The following is a 24586-nucleotide window of genomic DNA, read 5'->3' as shown; positions in this document are numbered from 1 at the left end:
TCATGGGACATCGGGACAGCCAGGAGCTTAGCGGTGCTCGTGGGTCCTTCCAGCTCTGTGCTTCTATGACTCTATGATCCAGATGCCATAGGAATCTGTCAATGCTCACTCTGCACATACACAAATCTCCTGGTATGGGCCCATGTGCATCACTTTCCCCACCTTCCCCAGGCATCCTTCCTCCTCCTCTGACCCGCAACGTGGACCACAGCACTGGGAAACTTAATTGGAACAAGAATTTCGGTTTGGAACAAGATTTTCTGGGGGGGTTTACAAGTTGTCATCCTTTTTTTTTTCCTTCTCCTTGTGAAACAAAAGAGGGAAAAACCATCCTTATCTCAGAAAGCAGAGTTCAGGAAAAAGCTACTGGTCTTTTGGACTCGGTGGGTCCCCTTTGGTAGCCTTGCTCGTCATTTGGAATTTATCAGCCAAACACAGATCTGCTATAATGCACCATATAAGTAGTGCATAAACAAACTTCAGCATGATAAATGAGCTGCTTTGAAGCCATAAAGTTATTAGCTAGTGGCTGTTAGCTACTGCTTAGAGGGCACTCAGAGAGGGGTGTAGAGTTCCCTCTGCTGCCTGCAGCTCACGGCTGCCGTGCAGCATCGCTGGGGGCTGCCGGGTGTTGGAGCATCCTGACCTGCACATTGCAGGGCTGTGAGGGTCCCTCTGGGCCACCTCCTCACCCTGTCCCCACAATGTGCTTGGGGTGGCCAGGGCTGGCTGCGTTCCCCCCAGTGCTACTGGGATGCAGGAGACGTCTCAGCAGGGCCGGCAGCGGGGCAGCGGGACGCGGAGCTGTCTCAGTGCCTGTTCCTCATTAGAAGCCCGGTGTTGAAGAAACTCATAATTAGAGCCCTGAGTATTAATTAATCTCCGTGACCCTCCTCTCATTCTCCTTTCCCCACTCTCACCGCTCAGGAGGTCAGCCTGCATTATTAACAAGTGCAAGAGCAGGATGGCGAGCATGCAGAGTGGGTTGGCAGCAATGTAGGGCCCAGACCTCGGGTCCTGTCCCCGTGTTCAGAGCAGTGGGTGCCTGGTCCCCCCCCATTGCTGGTGGAAGCAAGTGTCCCTCCCCATGTGCCTTCGTCTGCCGCTGGGCTCAGCTGGGAACATCCCACTGCTGGAGATCTGGCAATAGGGCATGCCAACAACGCAGCCCAGCACAACCCCACCATGGGGCAGCACCCATCTCTGCCTTGCCTGACCCCACTCAGGAGCGGCCTCCCAGTAGGACGAGGGGGGATGGCCTCAAGTTGCACCAGGGCTGGATATTAGGAACACATTCTTCTCAGAAGGAGCGGTGATGCAGTGGCACAGCTGCCCAGGGAGGTGGTGGGGTCACCGTCCCTGGAGGTGTTCCGGAACCGTGGGGATGTGGCACTGAGGGATGTGCTCGGTGGGCAGTATTGGTGGTAGGTGGAAGGCTGGACTGGATGATCTTAGAGGTTTTTTCCAAGCTTAGTGATTCTGTGATTCTGTGCTACGCTCCCTGCCTTGCCCACGCAGGCTGGGCCAAAAGGGGCACAGCCCGAGGACTGGGAGATACCGAGAGCTGCCACAGAGCGACAACACAGCAACACAAGATATTACATAAATCCAAACTTTTCTGACTCCCTGGTAACCACCAACTGCTTCCCTGATCTGATTTTTCCCCTTTTCTTCTGGAGCAATAAAAAGGGGAAAATCAACATCCAAATGATCTTGTTTATGGCGACTAAATAAGCTGCGTGTGCTTAATCCGTTAGAGTTTAATGAATTTACGACTTGCTTTGGAATTTGACAAGGGCTGTAAAAGAGTAATTAACATTTATCAGTGTGTTTTTTTTACACACACCCCTCCCTCCTCCCTGCTCCCTGCCTCCTCCCACCGCCTGTCGCGGAGCAGCACTGGGTACTGGGGGGAATATAAAAGCGATCAATTAATTCTTAATAATCTCGGGGAAAGATTGTAGAGCCGCGGTATGAACTCAGGGAGTGTCAATAAAGGTGCCAAAGGTTGGCCCCCTCCTCGGCGCTGCGGAGGAATGTGGGTGGCTGGGAGGGGAAGGGGCAGCGGGGCTGTGGTGGAGCAGCCGTGCACCCTTTTGCTTTTCCCTGATGGCCTCCAGAGCAATGCTGGGACGCCTCGTCCTCGTGGCTGCAGGGCAGGAGGAGAGCCCAAATGCTCACCACCCCCATGCGATTGCACTGATAGTTCGTGCAGTGGACATCCCCATGCCTGGTTTGTACTGCCCTGCTTTCATAGGATCAGAGAATCAGAGATTGGGAAAAATCACTGAAGTCATCCAGCCCAACCCCAGCCCATCCCCACCATGCCCACTCATAGAATCATAGAATCTTTAAGAGCATCAAGTCCTGCCATCAAATCCAACCACCAGCCCATCACTGCCATGCCCACTAAACCTCTGTGCCACCTCCAGGGACATCACCTCCCTGGGCAGCCTGCACCAATACCTCACCACTCATCAAGAGTCTCCTGGAGGAGACAGCGAAGCATCAGGGCTCGGCCATGGGGCAGAGGGGTCCCACAGACCTACAAACAAAAGCTCAGGATGATAAATCCTCAGAGGTTTGAGACTGTCCGGGCATCTGCTCTGGACAGAAACAAATTCTCCCTGTCGAACATAATGGCCCAGATATAAGCAATGAGGTGGGGAAGGAGAGGGCTGGACCCAGAGGGTCTGGAATATCTCCCCCTAGCCTCATGGCGAGCACGTGGGGGGGATGAGCACTGGGCATGTACACGTGGGGCAGGCAGGAGCACTAGGATTTATGGCCGGGTTATTCGAGGCAATGCGATGAGCACAGGAAAGAGAAGCAGAAAATAACAGGATGAACTTACATCATTTTCAGCCTTCATTTCACACGTACCATCTTGTTCCCAGGGAGCAGAGCCACCGACACCCCCAGCTCCCTCGGCATGGGATTCACTGAGTTTTATTGGGTGGCCCCAACAGGACCCATCGCTTCCCAGATCCTGGGATGCTGTCCCATGCCCTCCCGCCTGCTCTGGCTCAGCCATGCTGCTGTCAGCCCGTCTAAACAGCATGGCTGGGGTCGGCATCCTGGTGGCTCTGGGATTTGTCATGGGGTCTGCAGAGCACGGCTCAGAGCAGGCACCCCCAGGGGCAGGATGGGTGCGTGGAGGGGGAGAGCATCCCGAAGGGGACACAGGGCTGTGAGCACCAGCAACACCCATTGGATCAGCACCTTGGGACAGGGGCTGGGAGGTGACCACACTGCTTCTCTTTGGGAGGATGGGACCACAGAGGGGCACACAGAGGGGGCAGGAGGTGACTGGGTCTCCTAAGCATGCTGCTCGGGGTCTTAAGCCCACAGCCGGTGGTGCTAAAGATGATTGTAGGCTGTGGCTATAAGAAATCTATTGATCTCTTGGACTGTCTAATGACAGATTAACCATTTTAATAAAAGGTCTCTTAATCATGCATTAACCCTTCTCAGCTACTCGTACATTCAACATCAAATGGAGGAGGACGGTGGGATTTCTCAGCACCATTTTGGGGGGAGAAGGGAGGAAAAGACTTATTTAGGTAACAACGACAACAAGAAAAGAATGCAAACTTACAGAGGGGGAGAGTTAAAATCATACGATGAGTGGCAGTTGCAGACGCCTGGGGCCCTCTTTGGCTGTCGCTTCTATCTGGCAATCAATCGACAAGAAATGGGGATTATGAAATATTGTGCCTGTGAGCAGAGAAGGGGGTTCCTTCCCCAGTGTGTGACACCTCCACTCCCACCGGGACGCAGCATGGCCAATGCCACCCATCTGGCGTTGGGTAGGCTTTAGGGCGCCCGCGGCCATCGTCCCCATACATCTTTCTGACCAACTCCAAGCAAGGCTGCAGCATCATAGAATCATAGAATATCCCAGGTTGGAGGGAATGCATCCTAGCAATGGGTCTCGATGCCTATGATTTCTTATGGGAGTGGGACTTGGCAGATGGGAGCAAGACACTGGGATTGGGCATGGAGAGATGGAGACAGGGGAACAGCTGCACTGGTGCAGAAGGGGACAGGGGGCTCTGCCATGTGTGCACGGCCCCCCCGGGGCCTCTTGTGTAAGCACTGGGGAGAGGACAGGCACTGCTTCCTCTTGCTGGAGCCGTTGCAGCCTCAGAAACCACCATGTCCCCCCTGCTTCCTGCAGGTGCCCATGAATCACACCTTGTCACTGTGCTGCCCAACCTCCCCTCCGCCGGCCAGGAAAGGGTTAAGCGGGCATTCATCACCCTGTTTGAGAGACGTTTCAAAGCCTCTTCCAAATATTATAAAAAATGCCTTTAATCATCTAATAGCACGAACTCAGCCCGTGATGGATGGGGAGAAGTCGCCTCTCTCCTCCTGATCCTAACAGATGAGGCTGAAGAGCTGCTGCTCCGGGGGGGAGGAAAGTTGGGGAGGGGGCTGGGGGGGAGAGAAGGACATTTCTCAACCTCCCACCAGAGCAGTTATAAATATGAGGTCATACAGCAAGAGATGATAACGCATTAAGGGCTCTTGAGATATTAGTCTGTCAGCCTCGTTAGACACAGCCTATTTGGGGCTGACTGCATAATTAGAGGCTGGGGTACCCATAACTCATTGGTGTTTATATGGTGGAAGGGGCTACGTTCGCCATCACCCTCAGCACTCTGAAAAGTCATCTTCAGCAGGCATCAAGCTCTGCTCCCTGCTGCAAAAAGCACACAAACCCTGGGCAAAATCCTGCTCCTGCCCCAGCCTCTGCCCTTCTGCAGCCCCCTCTCTCCTGCGGGTGGGAATGGGGTGACGGAGGTGACAGTCTGACCCCAGGGAGCTCATGGGAGGTGCGAAGTCCCAGTCCCCCTGCCCGCCCCATGGGGTGCCTTGCCCCTTGCAAAGGGCTGTGTCCACCACGCGCCGCCACGCTCGTCCTTCCCGTGTCCTTCCCAGGGAGTTGCTTTGGGCTGGGCTGGGAATGAGCCGTGGAGGTGGCTGTGTACTGGATGAGGATGGGGAAGCAGAAATGAGCCCAAGGAAAGAGGAAAGCCTGAGAATACCATGGGACAGCGCTGTGAGCATCCCCAGCCCTGCATCCCCCGTAACCTTCACCAGGGACCACATTTAAGCAGCGACCTATGAGAGAGGGCAAAGACCCCACAGCCCGAGCAGAGGTGACACCTTTCTTGGGAGCGCAAGCACTGGTGAGGCAGCGTGGAGCTGGTTGGCGTGAACAAGGAGCTGGGCTTTGCCAGGCTGCTCCACTTTCTCTTCTCAGTTCTGCCTCACTGGTGGTGAGCACCGACCCAGCGGGGCACTCCCCAAACCCACCCGCTCCGAAATTGAACAAGTGAAACAAGGAAGGGGAACGTTTCCCTTCTGCAACCGTGCGCAGCGAGGGCACCGCAAGAGCTGCTCCTGCTCTGGGGACGCCAGTGAGCAGAGCCCAGGGACTGCTCTGCCATCCCCTCATCCTGCACACCCTGCAGCTGGGGAGGGGGCAAGAGGTCCACGGAGGTGGGGGCAACCCCATGGCTTCCCAGGCTGAGGCAGGATAATGAATCCTGATGGGGGAAGTGACCTTTTCCAAATGCCACATGTCATCGGATTTTATATCACACCAGGACAATGCACCATGGGTATTAAAATCGTTTTTCCAATAGGAGCGCGTTGTGTGTATGTGTGTGTCTGTGTCAGGGAGAGATGTGAGAAAAATAAAATTAAGATGTGAAAATTAGGCTGCCTCTAAATATGGCTTTGAGAGAAGACTTGGGTCCTGGCAGGGCAGCACTGACAGAGCCAATCACGCCCTTTGCTCCTGAGGCCATGGGTGATTTTGTCAGGGAAATGCCCTGATCCCCATTTCTCGAGTTTTGCAGAGACATCCACCTCTGCAGCATCCCCTATGCACAGGAGCACACCTCCAAGGCTGCTCACGGAGGCACACACAAATGTGAGCAGAGCATGCCATGCCTCTTGATACCCATTGGTGCTAGGCTGGGCTGTGCATGCACGGGAAGCAAAACTTTGCACAACTGCCAAAGCCAGGCTAGGGGGTCTCACCCTATAGGCCCCTATAGGACAGCACAGGGAGGTACATGGAGCATCTGTATGCTGGTGCACACCGGTACGGGACACACTGACCCAAGGATGAAAGCACTGAGTGAGAAGGGAGTCACTGGGAGCCAAGCTCACTTGAACTCCAGCCTGTTCCCTCGATCTGCAGGGCAATTGTCCGGCTGAAATAACAATGCTGAGACACACACACAGAAATTAAAAAAAAAAAAAAGAAAAAAAAAAAAGAAAAAAAAAGACAAGCTGTGTTTGTTTATTCAGCTTCTTTCTCCCGTTCTCCCCTTGACAATGCCCTGACACTGTGTCCTGCTGCACCGGGGCTGCAGCCCCAATAGGCTAAATTTATCCCAGCTGGAGCTGTTTACAAGCCTTGTCCTGTTTACAGCGTGGCCCATCCTGCCCACTCTGAGCCCCACAGCCTGTGCTTCCTGTCCTTGGGCAGAGCCCTGCAGCCCCAGACAGCAGCCCACGGGGGCTAATGGGAGACACTGTGGCATTCCCGGCTGCTGCTTGCCCACCATGGCTCGGTGATGAGTGAGCCCAGTATAGGGCTCAGGATGTCCCACACCCATTCCTGACACCAATGGCTCGCCCAGGCTCTCAGCCTCTCACCCAATGACCAACCCATCAACCCACTTTGCTCTCCCAGGCTGCCTCACCCCACAGTGCCTTCAGCAGGTCTCACTTGGCAACACCCAGGCCCGTTTGCTGCTCAAAGAGCCCCAGCTAATGAATCCCAATGCGTGAAAGCTTTCCATTAACTATTTGGCTCTCTGTTGACATGGGCTGGGAGTCACACAAGCAGATTTGGGGTGAGCTTACACTGACATCATAGAATGATAGAGTATCCCGAGTTAGAAGGGACCCATAAGGACCACTGAATCCAACTCACGCTATGCACAGCAGGAGCTTCCAGGGAGCTGAGGGTTTGTGCCCCCCATCCCTGCTCCGCATCTGGATGAAGTCTGTGCGTGGCTGTGGGTGGGGTGAATTTAACCCTACAGTTTGTCCCCAGGAAGTATTTCTCCTGAGAAACCCAACATGTCGGGCACTTCTCATTGTGAAAGAATTGCTTGGGCACGTCCGCCAGACCCACTCTTGCTCCAAAATGCAAACAGGGCTTCTGGGGAACACTTTACCAGCCTGAAAGCCACCTCCATCCTTCACTCCCATCCATTCCAAGCTCAGGCGAGGTGATGTAGACGCCCCTGTTCATTGCAGCGGGGTTGGGCTGGATGACCTTTAAGGGTCCCTTCCGACTCAAACGATTCTATGATTCTATGACATGGGAAGGGCCGTGGAGCTGCACATCTCACACAGGCCTGAGCGTGCTCCTCACGCGTGCTCCTCATCTCCGGAAGAAGATCCACTAGTCAGGAAGTCACGGCCCTGATTACTTTGTCTTCCACGTTTAAGAACATCCCTAACTGCTCCTTGGATAGCTCAATTAGTAAAGTGAATATATTATATAAAGTCTAAAAGATTAAACTATCATAGGCAGCCCATAATTTCATGAAGAAGTCAGGGGAGCATATCCCTCTTATTAACTCTATAACAAATGTGATGAAAATGTTCAAATAGAATGTTAATGCAATGTTACGTGTAATTTTCCCAGGCGATTTTCTGCTGAAATATTTCTTTATTAATAGTAATTGAGGGTATAAATTATGAATGAGGCGATTTTCTCCTTTCACTGGGAAAGACGTACTAATGGCAATAATTCTTTATAATAATTTTTTGGGGGGAGGACGGGGAGGGGGCTGGGGTGAGGGGTTTAAAGAAAAAAAACCTTTAAAGGGATTGCAAAATATATAGACTAGCAGTGCATGTTTTATGGCAGGGCGCTGTATTTTATTCCTGTGCACCGGGCAACGCGCGGCCGCTGGCGAGAGCAGCTTCTGCAGATGGGGAATGGCTCAGCGTGGGGATGTGATGGGAGCAGCTGGCGGTGGAGATGCTGCAGGGATACAGTGCTGGGCACTTCTAATTGCAGTGGTGCCGTGAGTTTGGGGAGCTTTTGGGACACGTCGGGGCGCAGGGACAGGCGGTGCTGAGCGGCACAGCTGCTCACCAGGGAAACAAAAAGTCCTTTTTGTGACGCCGGAATGAAAGAGGCGTTTTACAAGGGTTTTCAGAGCCTGCTCTCCTTGAGGGCTGTATGGTTTGTGACAAGCCAAACGGCTTGGAATTTTTTCCGTGCTGTTAAAAAAAAAAGGATGCTGGTTGGAGGGCGTTCCTTCGCCGCCGCGCTCTGCAAACGTCTCTCTTCTTAAAGAAGGGGAAAGAAAAGATGGCATCCTAAATTTTTCCGTCGCCCATTTATCTGGAAAAAGGCTCTGGGTGGTATGGAACTTTTCTATCCAAGAAATCCACATTTCCCCCTCCTTGGGTTCTTCCCCAAGGGACATCTCTCACACTGGCTTTCTCACTGCCCTGCCCTGAATGTCCCCATCCCCTCCACTGGGCTGGGAGCTGAGGCAGAGCTGCTCATTCCCCAACGAGGATGCTCTGCCTCCACCCATACCCTCCCACGGGCACTGCCCCAGGCCCCGCCGGAGGCATCGCCCGCACGAAGAGGCTGACAAAATCAACGCGATCCGTCACCGACCCTCCTCAAAATTAAGTTAATAATTTATGATGTTAAATGGGACAGTTAATAGCTGGGCCAGATGATTCCTCAGCTAATCTAGAGCGCGGGCTGAGCTGCAACGAGTCCTCTGAGAGTTCATTACACTCCCCAGCCCTCCGTGCTCGTGCTGTTGGCTCCGCCGATGCCTACGGGAGGCTGTGGCTGGTGCCGCTGGCAACGCGCCGAATGCCTGGCCCTCATCAATTAGGAGAAATAAGGAAATCGACAGGAAAATTAATTTTCAAAGAGACAATGCCTATGACACCCGCGCTGCCCTTGGGAAGCCGCGGGGTTAGCTGAAGCCTTGGGGGGCGGTTGCATCTGAGAGAGGTCGGGCTGCTCTGCTGGGGCGGTGTGGGTGTCATAGGTGTTGTCCTAGGGCTGGGGGAGTAGTGTCGGTCTCTGGGCAGAGGGTGCTCATGCTGCTGGGTCAGCCCCATGCGGGCATCAGTCACATTTAGGAGATGTGACGCTGCTTAGAGCAACCCCTCCCCTCACAGCTCACCAGCAGCAAGGGTTTGCAGCGGTATCAGGCTAAGGGATGCCCATGCCTTGCCCTTAGTGGGGGCAGCATTCACACCACACGGGCCAAGCGGGGCTGCCAAGCACAGGCAGCTGCATCCAGATGTGCCTTGATGGCTCACACAGATGTTGGCCCTGCGCAGCGCCCCTTCTCCCTTCAACATTCCTGTTGTCGCCAAATTCAAACCATGCACCGCGTGGGGGGATTACCTGCAATTACAGCTTTCACACATCAGGCGCAGCTGGGGAGGGGGTGGCGGGGGGCATGGCATAAGGACATCCATATGGCAGGCTGCTGCAACCATTCCCCCTTCTTCCATCTCCCATCTTCCCCCCAAAGCTCCCTCCCAGGCAGGGACACAGGGGGGCAGAGGGGACCCCCAGCCCTTTTCCTTCTCATTGCCCACGGGAGAAATGACAATTAGGGGGACAACAAATGAGGCTGCCAGGCCTTGGGGGAGGGGGGGTGGGGGGGCAGGGGGGACATGTGTGGTAACTTGAGGCTGAAGCGGAAATAGCTCCAGTCGACCCACTTAGAAAATCATCATTACTGCAGGATTTATGGCTGACATGAGCTTGTCTGATAGATATAACTATTTAAAGGCAGCCAAGGCCTCCATTTATAACAATGCGAGGGAGGGGGGCGAGGGAGCTGGGGCAGGTTTGAAGATCAAAGGAGCACCTGGGAGAGTAATGGGGACCAGAGAGGACGAAGGGATAGCAGCTCCAGCTCCAGGGCAGATGGGGCTGTGCCCATGGGGAGAGCCCCAAGCACCCCAGCTCTGCAGGGCAGAGTGGTCCCCAGCCCTGACACCCAGGTGAGAGGTCTGGAGACAACCACCAAGTGATAATGGGTTGGCGGTTGGACTAGATGTTCTTAGTGTTCTTTTCCAACTGTAATGATTCTATTCTATTCTATTCTGTTCTGTTCTGTTCCGTTCTGTTCTATTCTATTCAAATGCCTGAAAAGTTTTGATTTCGCTTTCTCAGTGTAGAGGACAGCAAATGGCTCCTGGGAGTGTTGGCGTGGCTGTTGATGCACCCCAGCCCCTCAGCAGTCCTTCTGCCCATTCATCCTTATGGATCCCTTCCAGTTTGGGACGTTCTATGATTCTATGGTCCCATGATCCCACAGGGCTTTACAGAGAGGACAGTGAAGGCTCTTGGTGGCTTGACCCAACAGCAAAGCCAGAACCACGTTCTACTTGCCATTTCCTCAGGCCAGCCAGTCTCTCGATGACCATTCCAACCACACAGAGATACCACGAGTATGCTGTGAGCTGGCACCTGAACACCCAGCTTGGCTGAGACACCCCATGGATGCACCCATGCACCCATTGCTGAGCAAGGCGTGATGCCGCCCGGAGCGAGGACCGGCTCCTGGAGGACCCCCTGCCTGGGGACAGCACAGAATTGGTCACCAGCATCCCCGTCCCGGACTCTCCTCCCCAGTCCGGCTGCTCCCTGTCCTTTGGGGATGGCAGCAGCTCCTCACCTGATTGAATTTCCAGGCCATCACTCGCTCTCCCTGCAGCTGCGAGGCATGATCGCCCTCCCGGCAACCCCACGCTCACCCCGCGGAAGGAGGGGCTAATTCAGTTAGCCCGGTGGCATTAGCTGCCGTGAAGAATAACCCGCCAACAAGGGCCTGCAAGCCTGACACAATATTAAAGACCCCACTGCCCTCACTTGGGGCAGATTAAGCTGGGCTCATTGCTTTAATGCTGCACTCCTCGGCCGGGCTCCCTTCAAGGCTCTGCACCTTAACTGTATTACCCCAGCACCGATGTGCTTGACCTGCCGATATCGCTCCCACTGATAATTCACCTCCCAGGAAACTTTGCCTTTTTGACCTCCTGCCGGAGCAGGCTCAAACCCCAGGGTGGGGATGCCCCTGTGTCCCTGCTGCCCCACTCCAGCACCTGGGTACTCAGGCTGTCCCACAGCACACTGCAACGTGCAGCCACGCGCAGAGGGATGCAGGCACACAAATGCTGGTATGGCACAGGGCCTGGGTTCCATCCTGCTCCTTTTCTCTTGTTGGCCACACTCGGAGCTCATAGTATCATACAATCGTGCAACATCCTGAGCTGGAAGATACCCCCAAGGATCATCCTGGCTCCACATAGGACCACCCAAAAATCAGACCATATGACTGAAGGCATTGTCCAAACCCTTCTTGAACACCTGCAAGCTTGGTGCCAGGACTGACATGCATGTTGGTGATGTTCACGACCATGCACACTGGTGATGCTCATGGCCATGCACACTGGTGGTGCTCATGGCCATGCATATTGGTGATGCTTGGTGCCATGCATGATGATGATGTCCACTATCAGTGTCAAAGTGGCTCTTCCTGCAGCTCTTGTTCTGTCTGGGAAGGGGTTGCCCAGCAAGGAGCAGGCACTGCTCCCAGCAAACAAGCACTCATTTTGAACACAGAGGAAACCCATCTTGCTTCCTTGTTTTTCAATTTCACCACACAAAGGTGTGTTTCTTTTTCTCTTTGAAGAACCAAAACTAGAAAAAGGAACAAACCCAAACTTCTGCCTAGATTTCAGACTGCAAGCTGCGGGTTTTTTTCTTAATATCAAAAACCTCAGTGAGGTTGTTCTCAATGCAGCCCTCCCGGCACAGGAAGCAGAGCCCACACAAAAGAGCTGTCATGGAGCATCTGTGTAGCAGTGTGGTTTGGTGGCCGTGGGGAGAGCAGAGTTCTATTCTGGGCTGTGCCACCTAGCCAGCGTGGGACCTGGGGCACTTCTCCTTGTCTTTTGTCCCCTCTCTCTGAGCATCATCCACTGCAGGACCGGAGCTGCCCTCCCGCTGCCCTGCCCATCCCTCTTCTGTGCTGCAGCCTGAGCATCCCATTTGCTTTTCCTGCCCCAGATGGACATGGGCAGCCCCACTGAGCCAAGAGAACAACCAGAAGCTACTCGTCCTGCTGTAGGGACAGGGAGAACCTCCTGCACTAGTGGGCGTGGGACATGCCAGGCCTTCTGCTGTGTCACCCCCTAACATGACCCTTGCTGTTAGGGGGAGATTTAAGGTGCTCTTATATCTCCCTGCTGTAAATGGCCTCGTAAAAGTGACAGAAAGACGTTCATATGGATGCTTGTTAAAATTTTATTACTAATCACCTCCAAAGTCAGCTGCTGTATTTAACCCAGGTTGGGGGGAGGAGGTCAGAGGGGGCCCTGTCTGTGCAGGGTGAAGAAATGCAGACCAGGAAGCATCAGCAGGATGAGGTGCTGATGGTCTGGATGCAGCACATGGGCACAGGGAGGGCACAGGGGGCTGGATGCTGTCCGTGGACATCTCCCTGCCGCAGACCCAGCCCAAGAGTTCGTGATGGAGCTCTGATCAGACGTTAACAAAGAGACCTTCTGCTCTGGGGTAATGAACCCAGGGTGACTTCTCTATGCCCGGTGCTGGGGGAGGTGGGAAAGTAGTGCACTGGCACAGTGAGGAAGGGAACAGGGAAAAGTCTCCTAGTAAAAATAAGCAGCTTCAAGTGTCTCCTCAATTAGGTAATGGCATGCAGGTGATGATAGGTTTCAGGACTGTGAAGGACAGCCTCTTGCTGTAAGACCTCTGCTGACACTACAGCCAGGAGCAGGGCAGGGAGACAGGCTCCTCCCTGGGGATGCTCCTCCCTGAGGATGCTCTTAGAAACCTCCTCCCCATCTGCTCCTCCTTCCAGCTTTATGCCACCCCCAGACGGTTTGGGCAGCTCCAGCATCCCCTCCTGCCCACATGCTTGCTGCATCCCCTATACCGCTGTCCCTTTGGCTCCCTGTCGCCACATTCCCCAAATCCCACTGCTGGCACTCTCCAGGAACTGCCGTCTGTCTGTCTGTCAGTCCTCACATCCATCTTCAGAGGCTCAGTATAAATCTCCTGGAGGCCTCTTTGCTCCCTATATATCTGTCTAATTAATGTTAGTATAAGTAAAGCACAGCCTTTTCCCCTTAATAAGCAGAGTGCTGACTTTATTACAGGGTGGTTTTTTTTCACTCTCTCTTCTGGCTTCAGTGCTCTAAATCACATCCAGGAAAGCGCTTACCAAGGGAAATGCCACATCCTGGCCCTGCTGCACCCCAGGCCCCAGGGGCGGGCAGTGGGGTGGGGGGGACCACACTGGATGGGATGGGATGGGATGGATGGCTTCAGAGTAGTGTCAGAGCACTGAGCTGCCAGGTTAGCTGGGGTCAGGGGAAAAGTCAGAGGCCATCGATGTGTTGTCTGGCCGAAAGCAGGGCCCAAGCAAAACAAGGTGTTAAATGTCCTCTAATTAGAAGTGTCAAAACAGGACTGGAAGGGCTGGGGGTGAGGGGGGTGGGGGCTGGAAATATGATAAGAAGGACTGGGCAGAGAGAGATGCGAGATCCTGGGGCTCGGGTCCACACTGCAGGCAAGTGGCACTACGGTGGTGCTCAAGCTTCAGCTGGCATATTTTTGCCCAGCTGTGCTGAATGTGGGACGTGAAGGTGAGGACATATTTCTGGACCAGAGTGCATCTCTCCCAAGAACTTGGAGGAGCAGAAGAGATACAATCATAGAAACATGGAATCATAAAGGTTGGAAAAGACCACTTACGTCAGCCAGTCCAACCCCAACCCACCCACTGTGCCCACTGACCGCATCCCTCAGTGCCACATCCCCACAGTTCTGGAGCACCTCCAGGAACAGTGACCCCACCACCTCCTTGGACAGCCTCTGCCATTTCCCCCATTACTATGGGGTGGAGACCTTGCAGGCAAAGACACATCTTGCCTGCAGGAAGCTGAGCGTGGGGAAATGGTTCCTCCCGCTGTGCCAAGCCATAAGAACATCAACCACCACACTAGCACCCCGTTCAACGTCCTGCCCCAAAAGGGTTAATGCTCCCTGCACCCTGGGTGCTGGGGTGAAAGGGTTACCTGTGTTGTGCTCGGATCTCTTGGCTGTAATGTGATTTCTCGCATATGTATTTACGCAGTTTTGCCAACACCCCCCGCCGCCCCCACACGGTGGCTATTGATCACACTAATGGAAGGGATCCGGTTGCACGTGCTCCACCATGCTCCCACATAGCCTCTCCTGCTCTGCCCAGCCAATCAATGCCGCGGTGCCCCCGAAAATTTCCCATAATCTCATTTGCAGATGTGTTATCACTTAATAAAATCCACACTTGCCCTTCCTCTTCCCCCCACGTGGCTCCAAAACGCATTTGCACTCTGGCTCTCAGGCCAGCTCTTGTCATGCCCTTGCATTCTGCTGGCCTCTTAGGAGGGACCACAGAGGGATAAATGCCCTAAGTGGGAAAGGAAGGGATGGAGAAATCATCCAGCCCCTCCTGGGGCCAAGGGCTGGGGCTGGTGTGTGAGGGATCCCTGCTCCCTTTCACGGTATGTAGGATGGCAGTGACATATGGGAAGGAAAAGAGTTCATCCACCTCTGAAAACACCAAGGCTACCTGCAGTGCAAACGGGTATCTCTTCTGTAATCAGCCCACGTCATGGTGACTAAAGGAAAGTCCTGGCATCAGGGGGAAGGTGCCAGCAGGTTTATATGGGACACTGTCCATCACTGCATCTTTTCCAGGGGGCCCAAGGTTGTTTCTCCAAGAATCATAGGATCATAGAATCATTAAGGTTGGAAAAGACATCTAAGATCACCAAATCCCACCCCAACCCACCCCACCATGCCCACTGACCATGACCCTCAGTGCCACATCTCCATGCTTCTTGAACACCTCCGGGGATGTTGCAGAAGAGCAAGGTCCAAGGATGCCTTCCGCTGCACAGCCATCAGCTTGGGGACTCGGGGACCCAGGACTGGGCGTGTGCCATCAGCAGGCTGCTGCTGAGCTCTGCCGATCGATGGCCAACCTCCAAGCCCTGCGCGTGTGGGGCTGCTCCCCCGGGTCTGAAACCTGACTCCGAGATTCAATAATTCAAGGGGAGAGCTATCAATGGCTTCTCAGCTCTTCAGAGAGGAGAGCAAATTGAAAGGCTTGTCAGGAGTCAAAACAGAGCAGGGCAAAGCTGGGCTGAATGTCAGAGAGATTAAACAGGCAGAAAGCCACAGGGATGAAGACAGGGATGGGAGGCAGCCACTGCTTTTCACGGGTCACTTTGCAGCTGTAGCGGGAACTGGATTATGGAGCACCTTCACAGCACGGTGGGTGATGCATGCTCCACCAAACTCTCCAGCAGAGAGGATTTTGGTGATTCTGGTGGGCTGAGAGGCTGCCCCCAGCTCAGGCACAAGTTCCCCAGGACCTCCTGCCACCAGGGATCAGAGCAGGGGACAACTGCTGGCACCGTGTCCCATGGTGGCCTCCAGTACCAAGTAACTCCTCAGGTCCCAGGCAGGATGCTGCACCAACAGTAGGTGATAAATAATAGTGATATTTCAATAGACACAGGTATGATAATGAAGAGCTATCCTTCTTTTGCAAAGATCACTTGTAGAATTAAATATTTATAAATGATATTTAGACTCTCAGCCCTGTAAAATGCCTTTTTTTACACAGATAATATATGTTGACTTGTTGGAGAACCAAACCAGTTTGATATGATTAAATACAGAGCCAAGTGACATGATTCATGCTCCTTCTCCACCACTCACAGCCTGTAGCACCTGCAAGACTCTCTCAGTACACTTCTACAGACATTCCCCTAAAAAAAAAAACCAGAACAACCAACGATCCCAGCTGCAAAATGCACTGAAATCCTCCCAGTACCCCAAATGCCTCTAACAAATTTTCAGTGTCTGGCTCGTAAGACATCATATTTTGCACCACGCCAAGCAGCTTTTATTATGGACAGATTACTTTGTGCTTCGCACACAGTGTATGTCCAGCTCTGGTCTGCTCCCTGATCTGCTCCCCTTGCTGGGAGAATGAGGGCCTGAAGTAGAAGGGATAACAGGAAAAAATTCTTGGAAAGAGTGGTGGTGCAGTGGCACAGCTGCCCAGGGCGGTGGTGGGGTCAGCACCCTGGAGGTGCTCAAGGAAGGTGGAGACGTGGCACTGAGGGATGGTCAGTGGGCACGGTGGGGTGGGATGGGGTTGGACTGGGTGGTCTTAGGGGTCTTTCCCACCTCAATGATTCCATGATTTTATGATTCTATGACGGCGGCAGCCTCTCGCGGTGGTTTGATACCACTGTCACATACTGGTTTACAGACACACTGGAGACTGGTTTACAGACACTGTCCCAGACCTGCACGTGCATTGGTTTCACATCTTGAAAGTACCCCCCATAACCACAGGGTCCAAGAATAAGAGGCAAGAGAAAGAGGAGGGCCTTGTGAAGTTGGTGAGATGTGCTCAGGGACACTTGCCCAAAGAACAGTGTCCCCAAGAACACCTGCACCGTGCAGACCTCAGTGATTCACGTGGATCACTTTATTTTGCAGTTTCACAAATAGTGGGAAGAGAGAAGTGCCCTTCTTGCAGCAAGCATGTACACAGCTAGCTCCAGGCTTCAGGAGGAGCACTGCTGAACTGGAGCAGCACAGGATGACTGTGGCTGCACCAACACCCTGCCCCAGGAGCAGGCCTGATGTAGGGTCCTGGGAGCCTTCTCCATTGCTGGAAGCGAGGCTGGCTCTGCTCCCTCAGCCTTGTTAAACAGCACAGGCAGCACGACTGGAAGAAGTTTCCATTAATTTGCAGGTGCTGGGGGGAAGGGGGAAGGAGAGGCCAGGTGCTTTCTGCCCGCTGCCCCCAGCGAGCTCCCCCCAGCCAGCCCCCATTGTTCCGCAGCTGTCCTGCCGAAGGGGAGAACAGGCTCAGGAACAGGCTGAATGACAGCAGACACCTTATAAAATGCCTCGCAGAGCACGCCTGGCGCCTGGCCGCAAGCCGCGCAGATGCCCGCAGCCCAGCCCTGTGCAGGTAGCCAAGGGGGGGGACATCAAAGGCGCTGGTTTTGCGAGGCTCAGGACGCGGGAGGGCGTGAATTATAGACTTTGATGTCTGAGCAGCGGTAGAGGCATCGGTGTGAAGATCGTTTATAAATCGCTATTTATGGTCTCCACTAAGTGCCAGGCAGGCCCTTAAAGCGAGGGATCAGGTTTAACTGAGGGCTGCTGCAGAGCTGCCGCTGGGAGCTGCAGAGGGCTGTGCGTAAGCAGGGCGTTTTTCAGCCCTTCTCTGTCCCACACGGATCAGACTGACCCTGGGGGATCTTCCCATTGAACTTCCCCTTGCCCTCCGGGTCAACTGTTTTGGGGAGCTTTGGCATGGGGGACACAACATCTCCATGCTGGAGCTTAAATCATCCGTGGGGGTGCGAGCCATCTGGACTTGAATCTATTGGTCTGTTCCCATAGGATTCAGCCTGAATGGGACCCAACCCAAGAAACACCTGCTTTAGGCTTCTTTATCCGCCTGATAGCTACCACCCTGGTGGCATTTCGCCCTTTCATCTCTCGGCTGAAGGGATGCCACCAAACTGTGATCTGATTAACAAATCACCAGTTGGTTCTGAAGCCACCAGCAGTGCAGCTCCACAGTGCTCAGGGTTTCTGGCCCTGGCACTTACTGCTGTTCAAGCTGTGCAACAGGCTGCTGTCTCTTCCCTGTATCTCCAGTTAGAAGCTCACGTCCAGCAGCTGCATCAAACTTTTCAAACACAGCAGATATGTTCCAAAGGTCCCTTGTGAGATGGGCCGTGCTGGATTTTCTGGTGAGTTACAAACCCCAAATCCCGGTCTGGCACCCCAGATCAGTGGACGCTCATGCACACTATGAAATCCAGATTAGACACACAGACTTCCCTACTGCTCTCTTTTCTCCCTGCAGCGTTGGGTGGCAGTGGCACTCAGTTCTGCCCTTGCATCCACCAATCCGCGACAAGCACGTACTTCTCATTGCCCCCAGCCATTCCTCAGGACGTGGAACCTTCACCCCAGCCCAAACCCACCCCTGCTCAGACAGAGTCATTTTTATGTCCAGAAATATTTATATACTTTGCACAACCGTTGTTTGCAGAATCTCTCTTGGTGGCTTCCATACTTCGCGGCAACCCCTGTTTGAAGTCGGACCAGATGGGAGCCTGGACCAAGGATAAATAAACCAATCAAATCTGAGAAAACAAGCCCCCGAGCCTCCTGCCTCCTTCCCGGGCAGTGTGCAAGTCCAGCCAGGATAGGGGGGCAGGCTGGGCTCTGATGCTCGGACTGCTCCCTCTGTCCACCCTTGAAGTCCCTTCCTCCGGGCAGAGTTTGGTATGTGCTGTTTGCAGGGGGCTTGTTTTTCTAACATGGTGAACACATGCTCTCTCCCGAGAATCATTTATTTTACATCAGAGATCCTGGGGCTCTTGACCCAGCGTCTTGCAAGATGGTTTTGTACTCTTCCCCCATGAGGAAGGAAGACGCATTCCTCCAGCTACTACTGCTGCAGGTCCCAGACACGTCCTCCACAGACCACACTCTCCCTCACTTCCCTTCCAGGACAGAGGTTACATGTGATGCACTGAGAGGTCAGAGGATGCTCTGAGGGGCTCCTTCAAAATGTTGCAAGAAAAAAAAGTCCCATTTCTTTTGCTGATATCAGTCCTCTGCTCGTGGGGTCGATCGGATGGATAGATCAGAGGAGCAAGGAAACGCGGAGCGTGGTTACATGGCAACCAGAAGGGTATGTTACAAGATTATCCACTCTTTTGGCTGTGCCCCAGTGTTGCAAGCCTCAAACAAAGGCACAAAAAACTCCTGAGGGTATCCATCTTCTGAGCCATCCACAGCATTTCTAACAGCCCAATGTCGGACCACCTCCAGCCCCACCACCACACCTGGCATCAGACCATCAGCAGACCATCACCCACAGTGGGCTGCTCAGCCCATTGGGACTCTTTGGACGTCACTCTGCTTATAGGACTGAGTGCTATAGCTGCAGGCAGCGGTGCAGGACAACTAGTCCTCCTCTTCTCAAGGGCCAGGGGTCCCCCCAGAGCCTCTCTGACCACAGCATCCATCCCACATGGGCTCCAGAACCCACCTTCCTCTCCTCACAGGGAAACAGGGCAATGCATCTCTGCGTAACCCAATCCGTTAACACGCAGCTCCTCTGATGTGGGCAGCTTGTGCTTTACAGCATTAGAGGAGCAACATTTCATGGAAAATTCAATAAATACCCCTGTACAGCCAGACATCTGTAAACAAAGGCTTCCAAATTCAATCAGGCTGTGGGCTCAGAGCAGCATTTATAGGCTACAGCATGGAATATTATATAGGAAAGCAAAACGTAGGGGGAGGGAGCAGATTCCTGGAAAATGAAAGATCTTGTAGCACTCCCTTGCCCCAGAGAAGAACAACTACATCTGTGTCAACCATCGTGCCCAAGACGGTGGCCATGGCCTCACCCGCCAGAGTTCAAAAAGTGTTTGGACAACACTCTCAGCCATAGGGTTTGGGTTTGAGTGGTGCTGTGTGGGGCCAGAAGTTGGACTCAATGATCCCCAGGGGTCCCTTCCAACTTGGGGTATTGTGTGGTGCTATGTCACTATGAGCCCTGTGTCGCCGGGGCCATGTCTGGATGACTGTCTTGCACCCTCTGGCAGCACCCACGGAGGCTATCAGCTGTATTTAGGGCAGGCCACATCAGGCATTTGTCTCCTCCTTCCCCTCGAGTGTACTTTTCCTTACAGCTCAATCAGCCTTTACGAACACACAGCCACACACAGAGGCCAGTATATATAATAAATAGTGCCTAGCTCCGAGGGCAGCAGTGGTAAACTATTGCCCAGGGGACAGAAAGGTTAGTGGGATTGTGATCTAAAACCCGAGGCTGGCAGCTCTGCGCTCCCTGGGGAGAGATTTCCACCGCTACCGCGAGGAAAACAATCACCGCTTTGGTTATTACACTTCATTTATTGGTTTGTTCAAAGATCACAGCCAGGTAGGCCCAGAGTCCAGGGATGCTCAGAGCAAGGGTCTCCAGCCCCTTCTCTATGAAGCCCTTTGTGATCCCGGGACCACCTCCTCAGGGAGATGCCTTCTGCCAGCACTGCGGTGAGCTGGTGGTGATGGGTTGATGGTTGGACTGGATGATCTTAGTGGTCTTTTCCAACCTGAATGATTCTATGATTCTGTGACTGATGGGAGGGAAGATGACCCTAGAGAACACAGAGAGGGATGCGTGAGCAAGACCTCTCACTGATGGCTGCACCATTGGATGTCAGCTCTATTGGAAACCATGCACATGCTGGGAGGGGACTATCCAGCAGATACTCATTGGAAGTGCATTCATTTCCCTGGGAGCATCTTCCCCTTATCTGAGGTAACCACAGGATGGGAGCTACTCATCCTCACCTACACCTCAGAGGACGAAGAACAGGATGCAAAAATTCAGCAGAGTGTGGGTGTTCAGGGAACGGCTGTAGGACACGCATCATCAAGTACAGTGGGCCTTCAAAGCTGTGGGAAGAACAGTGCATCTCCACGATGGAGAGGTCCCTGGGAGAGGCTGGGGGCACTGCTTTGCCTCCAGTGCAAACCAAAGCAACATACAGTCCCCTTGACACAGGGGGAAGAGAGCTGGGGATTCAGGAAACGTGGGGCACTTCCCCTGCCCCCCGGAGGCAGTAGCCCGGGAAATGTTCCTATGAAGTCCTATTAATTAGTTGACACTCGGGCTGTGCAAACAGGCTGCCCCCTCCTCGCGCCCCCCAGGAGGCAGCACAGGAGCAGGCCAGCCTGGGGGCCAAGGCTTGGGTGCATTCTTCCAGTTAATATTTCAGGCCGCAGTTGCCAAGGAATCGGGGATGGCGTTTCCCCCCTTCCTCCCCCTCCTGCCTCCCACGGCACCAATGGGGAGCGGGTGGCCAGGTTATTGCCTCCTCCTCCCTTTGCAAGCAGATGCATGGGAGCTGGAGGAGGAGATTGATGGGGTTTGTAGAGTCTCCCTCCTGACCACCCACCATGGTACCAGATCCCTTGGGCCTCTCTACACCACAGTCATGGCGATGGCTCCATCGCTGTCCAGGCTACATCTGCTGGGTGATGCTTGCTGCTTTAGAGGACCTTCCTCCAATCCCGAGAGCAGAGATGCAGTGTAAGAGAGTGAAGTGGCTTCTCCATGGCCACATTCATTGGGGCTCGGTGCAACCTGAGCCCCAGTGAGAGAGAGTCCCTGAACCACACCCAGCAAACTTCTGCCCTCCTAAAATCTTCAGCAAGTCATGGCCCTGCAGAGACACCCCAGAAAGGGCTGCAGAACAGCTCTGGGTTGCACAGTGCTTGCACAAGGAGTTCTGCCAGTGCTGCCATCGTCCCTCCTGGGAACACCAACTGGTGGGAGATGCTCTGGCAGCTCCTGGTGGCTCCAAGACAGGATAAAATCCACAGAGGCCACTAGCAGCATGCTCAGCCATGGGTATTATCTCACTGGAGACACAGGGCTCGTGAGCCCCTTTCTACCAGGTGAAGATCCACCTCCAGGACTAGGTGGCTGCCATTACATCCCGCAGTCTTGCAACCAAACCAACCGCCTCCCACCACCCCCAAAAAGGAGAAACAAATCAAGCAAACTAGACCCGTCGGTAACATTTGGGCCATTTCCTGTGTGTTTAACACATTTTCTATTAAGCCTACGACAAATGGTGAGGGCTCCAGGCGTAGCCATAAAGGCTCCCTCCTGCCTCAAGCCGAAGGGACTGCAGGCAGGGAGGGGAAGGTGAGCCAGCTCAATGGGCAGATGGGAGGTGAGTGCATAATTCACAGCAGATCCGCGATTTGATTAATTTCCCTGCTTTTCCTGCTGGAGAATTCCGGGTTTTATTGGCTGTTAAAGGGCTGATTTCGGAGCGAGGCTGTCAGCGGCCGGGCAGCACCGGGGGGCTGGGGGCTGGATGTAGGGTAGTGTGGGAATCAGGTGTGCTGGGGATGCTCTCCTGGAGGATAACCCTCTCGGAACCCACAGGTGAGGGACCCAGCTCAGCGGCCAGCCTTAAACAAAGCCCCTCTGACGGCCGCGCAGACCCTCACCCTGCAATCCTCCTGCCCCATCCCTCCCCCTCCCCATACAGAGCTGTTGAGATCGGCCCTTGCAGAAGGAAAAAAAAAAAAAAAAAAGAAAAAAAAAAAAACCCGCCCAATTTGTCATGTCATGTCCAGCTGTTAACCTCCCGTTGCCGAGCCATAGGGAAGACTTGCTTTCTTCTATTTATTTATTTGCCACTTGGACAATGGAAGGCCCCAGGCCTGCTGAGCTCTTCATAATAAAGCCACCAACGATCCCCTCTCCCCCCCCCCCCCCGCCGCTCCCCCTCCAACCAGCAGCACCAGCCGAGCTGCAGGTGTCAGCGGGCATTAACCCGTGCCTCGCTCCCAGCCCCATTGAAAGGGCCCCACTGGGGAGGGACGCCGGGGCTGGGGGGTCCCTTGGGCTTGACGCACGTGGAAGGCTGCGCACAAAGAGGAAGCAGAGGAAAAGGCCAAGCGATAACCATCGCTCCGGAAAGCTTATTGCACTGCTTTGGGGACTCTTAGTCGGGGAGCAGCCAGGGGAAGAATGGGGCTGTCCAGCCACCCAGAGAGTCTCTGGGGGGGGGCATAGCCGATGCGGCCCCAGGGACACTTAGCAACGCGGGTATGGGATGGGAGGCTGCCTCCTGGCTTGGACACTGGGGGTGCTCAGCAGCTCTCTGCAGCGGTGAGGTGAGTGGGATTGCTTGAGGGAAAAACAGCTCAGAGGCTGACGTGGCCAGGAGGAAAAAGGCAGGGATGGGACTGAGCAGGTCAATGTACACTGTCTGAACCCAAAAGGAAGGCTGCAGGGCAACATGGCGAGCCTCAAGCTCCAGGTCCCCTTAGGAAGCTGTAGGGCTGTTCCCCATGTGGGTACAGGAACTCTTGCCCAGGGATGCTCTTGGAGCCCAGACAAAGCTCCCAAACATGCGCTGCACCTGCACTGCCAACCTCTTCTGGGGCTCTCCCTCCCTCGGGCAGGCACTGACCTCCAGGCATGAGCCCACCAGGGAGTGATGGGATTTCGGGGAGCATCAGCAGCAGGGCAGCATCTCCTCTTGTCTGTGAGGTGAGGAAATAAGATGCAAAGCGGGAAGAACACCATGCTCACCAAGCCATCGCAAAGCCGCCACTCTGCATGGCTGGGACAGGGTCTCCACATGCTGAGCCCAAGAATTCAAAGGGAAGGCAGCACGGTGCCCCAAAAGCCACGAGAGAGATGGCATTGGAGCCTCGAGACCACGAGAGCAGGAGCAGGGACGCATCCCCATTGCCGCTGGGTAAATTTGAACATACAAACTCGGTGAACCACACGGGGTGCCCTGAGCACCCCAAGAGCATCCAAGAACCCCTCTGCACCCTTCTCCTGGCAGAAGGGACACGGCCGTCCCCAGGCCCACCAGCTGCCAATAGCTGGGAGCCCGGGTTCCTTCTGCGTTCGCTCCCCAGACAATAAACCTCCTCTCGGGTTACTGGAAGGTAGGCGCCGTGCAGACCCGTAACTCCAGTAACTCCTTCCTGTCTGCCGGGCTGTCTGTCAGGCCTTCCTCTCCCTGTCAATGTCACTTTATTTGCTGCTGGGGTGGTGATGGGATCGCTATTAAAAGCACAAGTAGTAGGCATTAAAATGCATTTCAGTTAGTCCGGGATAATAAAGGAGAGAGAGGGGAAGGGGGGAGGTGAAAAGAAGGAAGTTTTAACTCGCTAATAAAAATCAAATGCAGGCAGTTTGCAGGAGCAAGCGGCTCCGCGCTTCGCCTTTCTCTTGTTAAGGGCCCGCTGCCATAAATAACTTCCCTGAGCGAAAGCAGAGGGGAGCGGGGGAGCGAGGACGCAACAACACGAAATTTTTCATTTTTCTCCATAAATCATTTCAGCGTGTGATAATATTTGTTTTTTCTAATGAGTCTCTTGTGATCCATTCCGGGAGCTAACATCAGGGCCTGTCAGGGCGTGATGTGTGGGGCACTTCAGTGCTTTACAAAAACCGCCGCCTCTACTGACTTTCCCCTTCTTGCTTACGCTCAGGACAAATGCAGCCAATTTTTTTTTGCTCTGGGATTTGGGGGTCTCTCTCTTCTGGAGAGGAAGGCTGGAAGGAGGCAGGAGTTTGGAGCTGGAGCTCAATAAGCCTATGGAGATGCCTGGCCCAAGCAGTGGGTTGAGATTTCACCGAGGTCTCCTCCATTCGCTCACCCCAGCCGGTTGAGCTCATTGCTTCAACCCAAAGGGCTACCTCAATGCCAGGAGATCTGAGATGTGGGGAGAAGAGAGCAGGGATAGAAACAGGACCCTACTACGCATTCGCACGCAAGTGACCAGATTGGCATTGGCTGTGGTTATGACAACTAGAAATGACCACTAGTTGCTGGCTCAACAGCGGGCTGGGCACCCAACTGGTGGGTT

General features: G+C 54.0%; 1 protein-coding gene across 12 annotated transcripts in view; it reads right to left on the bottom strand.

The window, feature by feature from the left end:
* The window catches only part of RNF220 (ring finger protein 220), a 165621-nt gene that overhangs the window by 97328 nt on the left and 43707 nt on the right, over positions 1–24586 (bottom strand). For 7 of the 12 annotated variants that reach the window (XM_040704659.2, XM_040704658.2, XM_015290998.4 and 4 more), the window contains exon 3: positions 3599–3673. The exons of the other annotated variants lie outside the window; for them this stretch is intronic. In XM_040704659.2, coding sequence (XP_040560593.1) covers positions 3599–3673 — 75 coding nt within the window. The remainder of the gene's footprint in view (positions 1–3598; positions 3674–24586) is intronic. 12 annotated transcript variants of the gene reach the window in all.

The sequence above is a fragment of the Gallus gallus genome, chromosome 8 (assembly GCF_016699485.2).
Source record: "Gallus gallus isolate bGalGal1 chromosome 8, bGalGal1.mat.broiler.GRCg7b, whole genome shotgun sequence".
NCBI lineage: Eukaryota > Metazoa > Chordata > Aves > Galliformes > Phasianidae > Gallus > Gallus gallus.
Note: the sequence above shows the minus strand (reverse complement) of the source record. Positions and strands in the feature narration are given on the sequence as shown.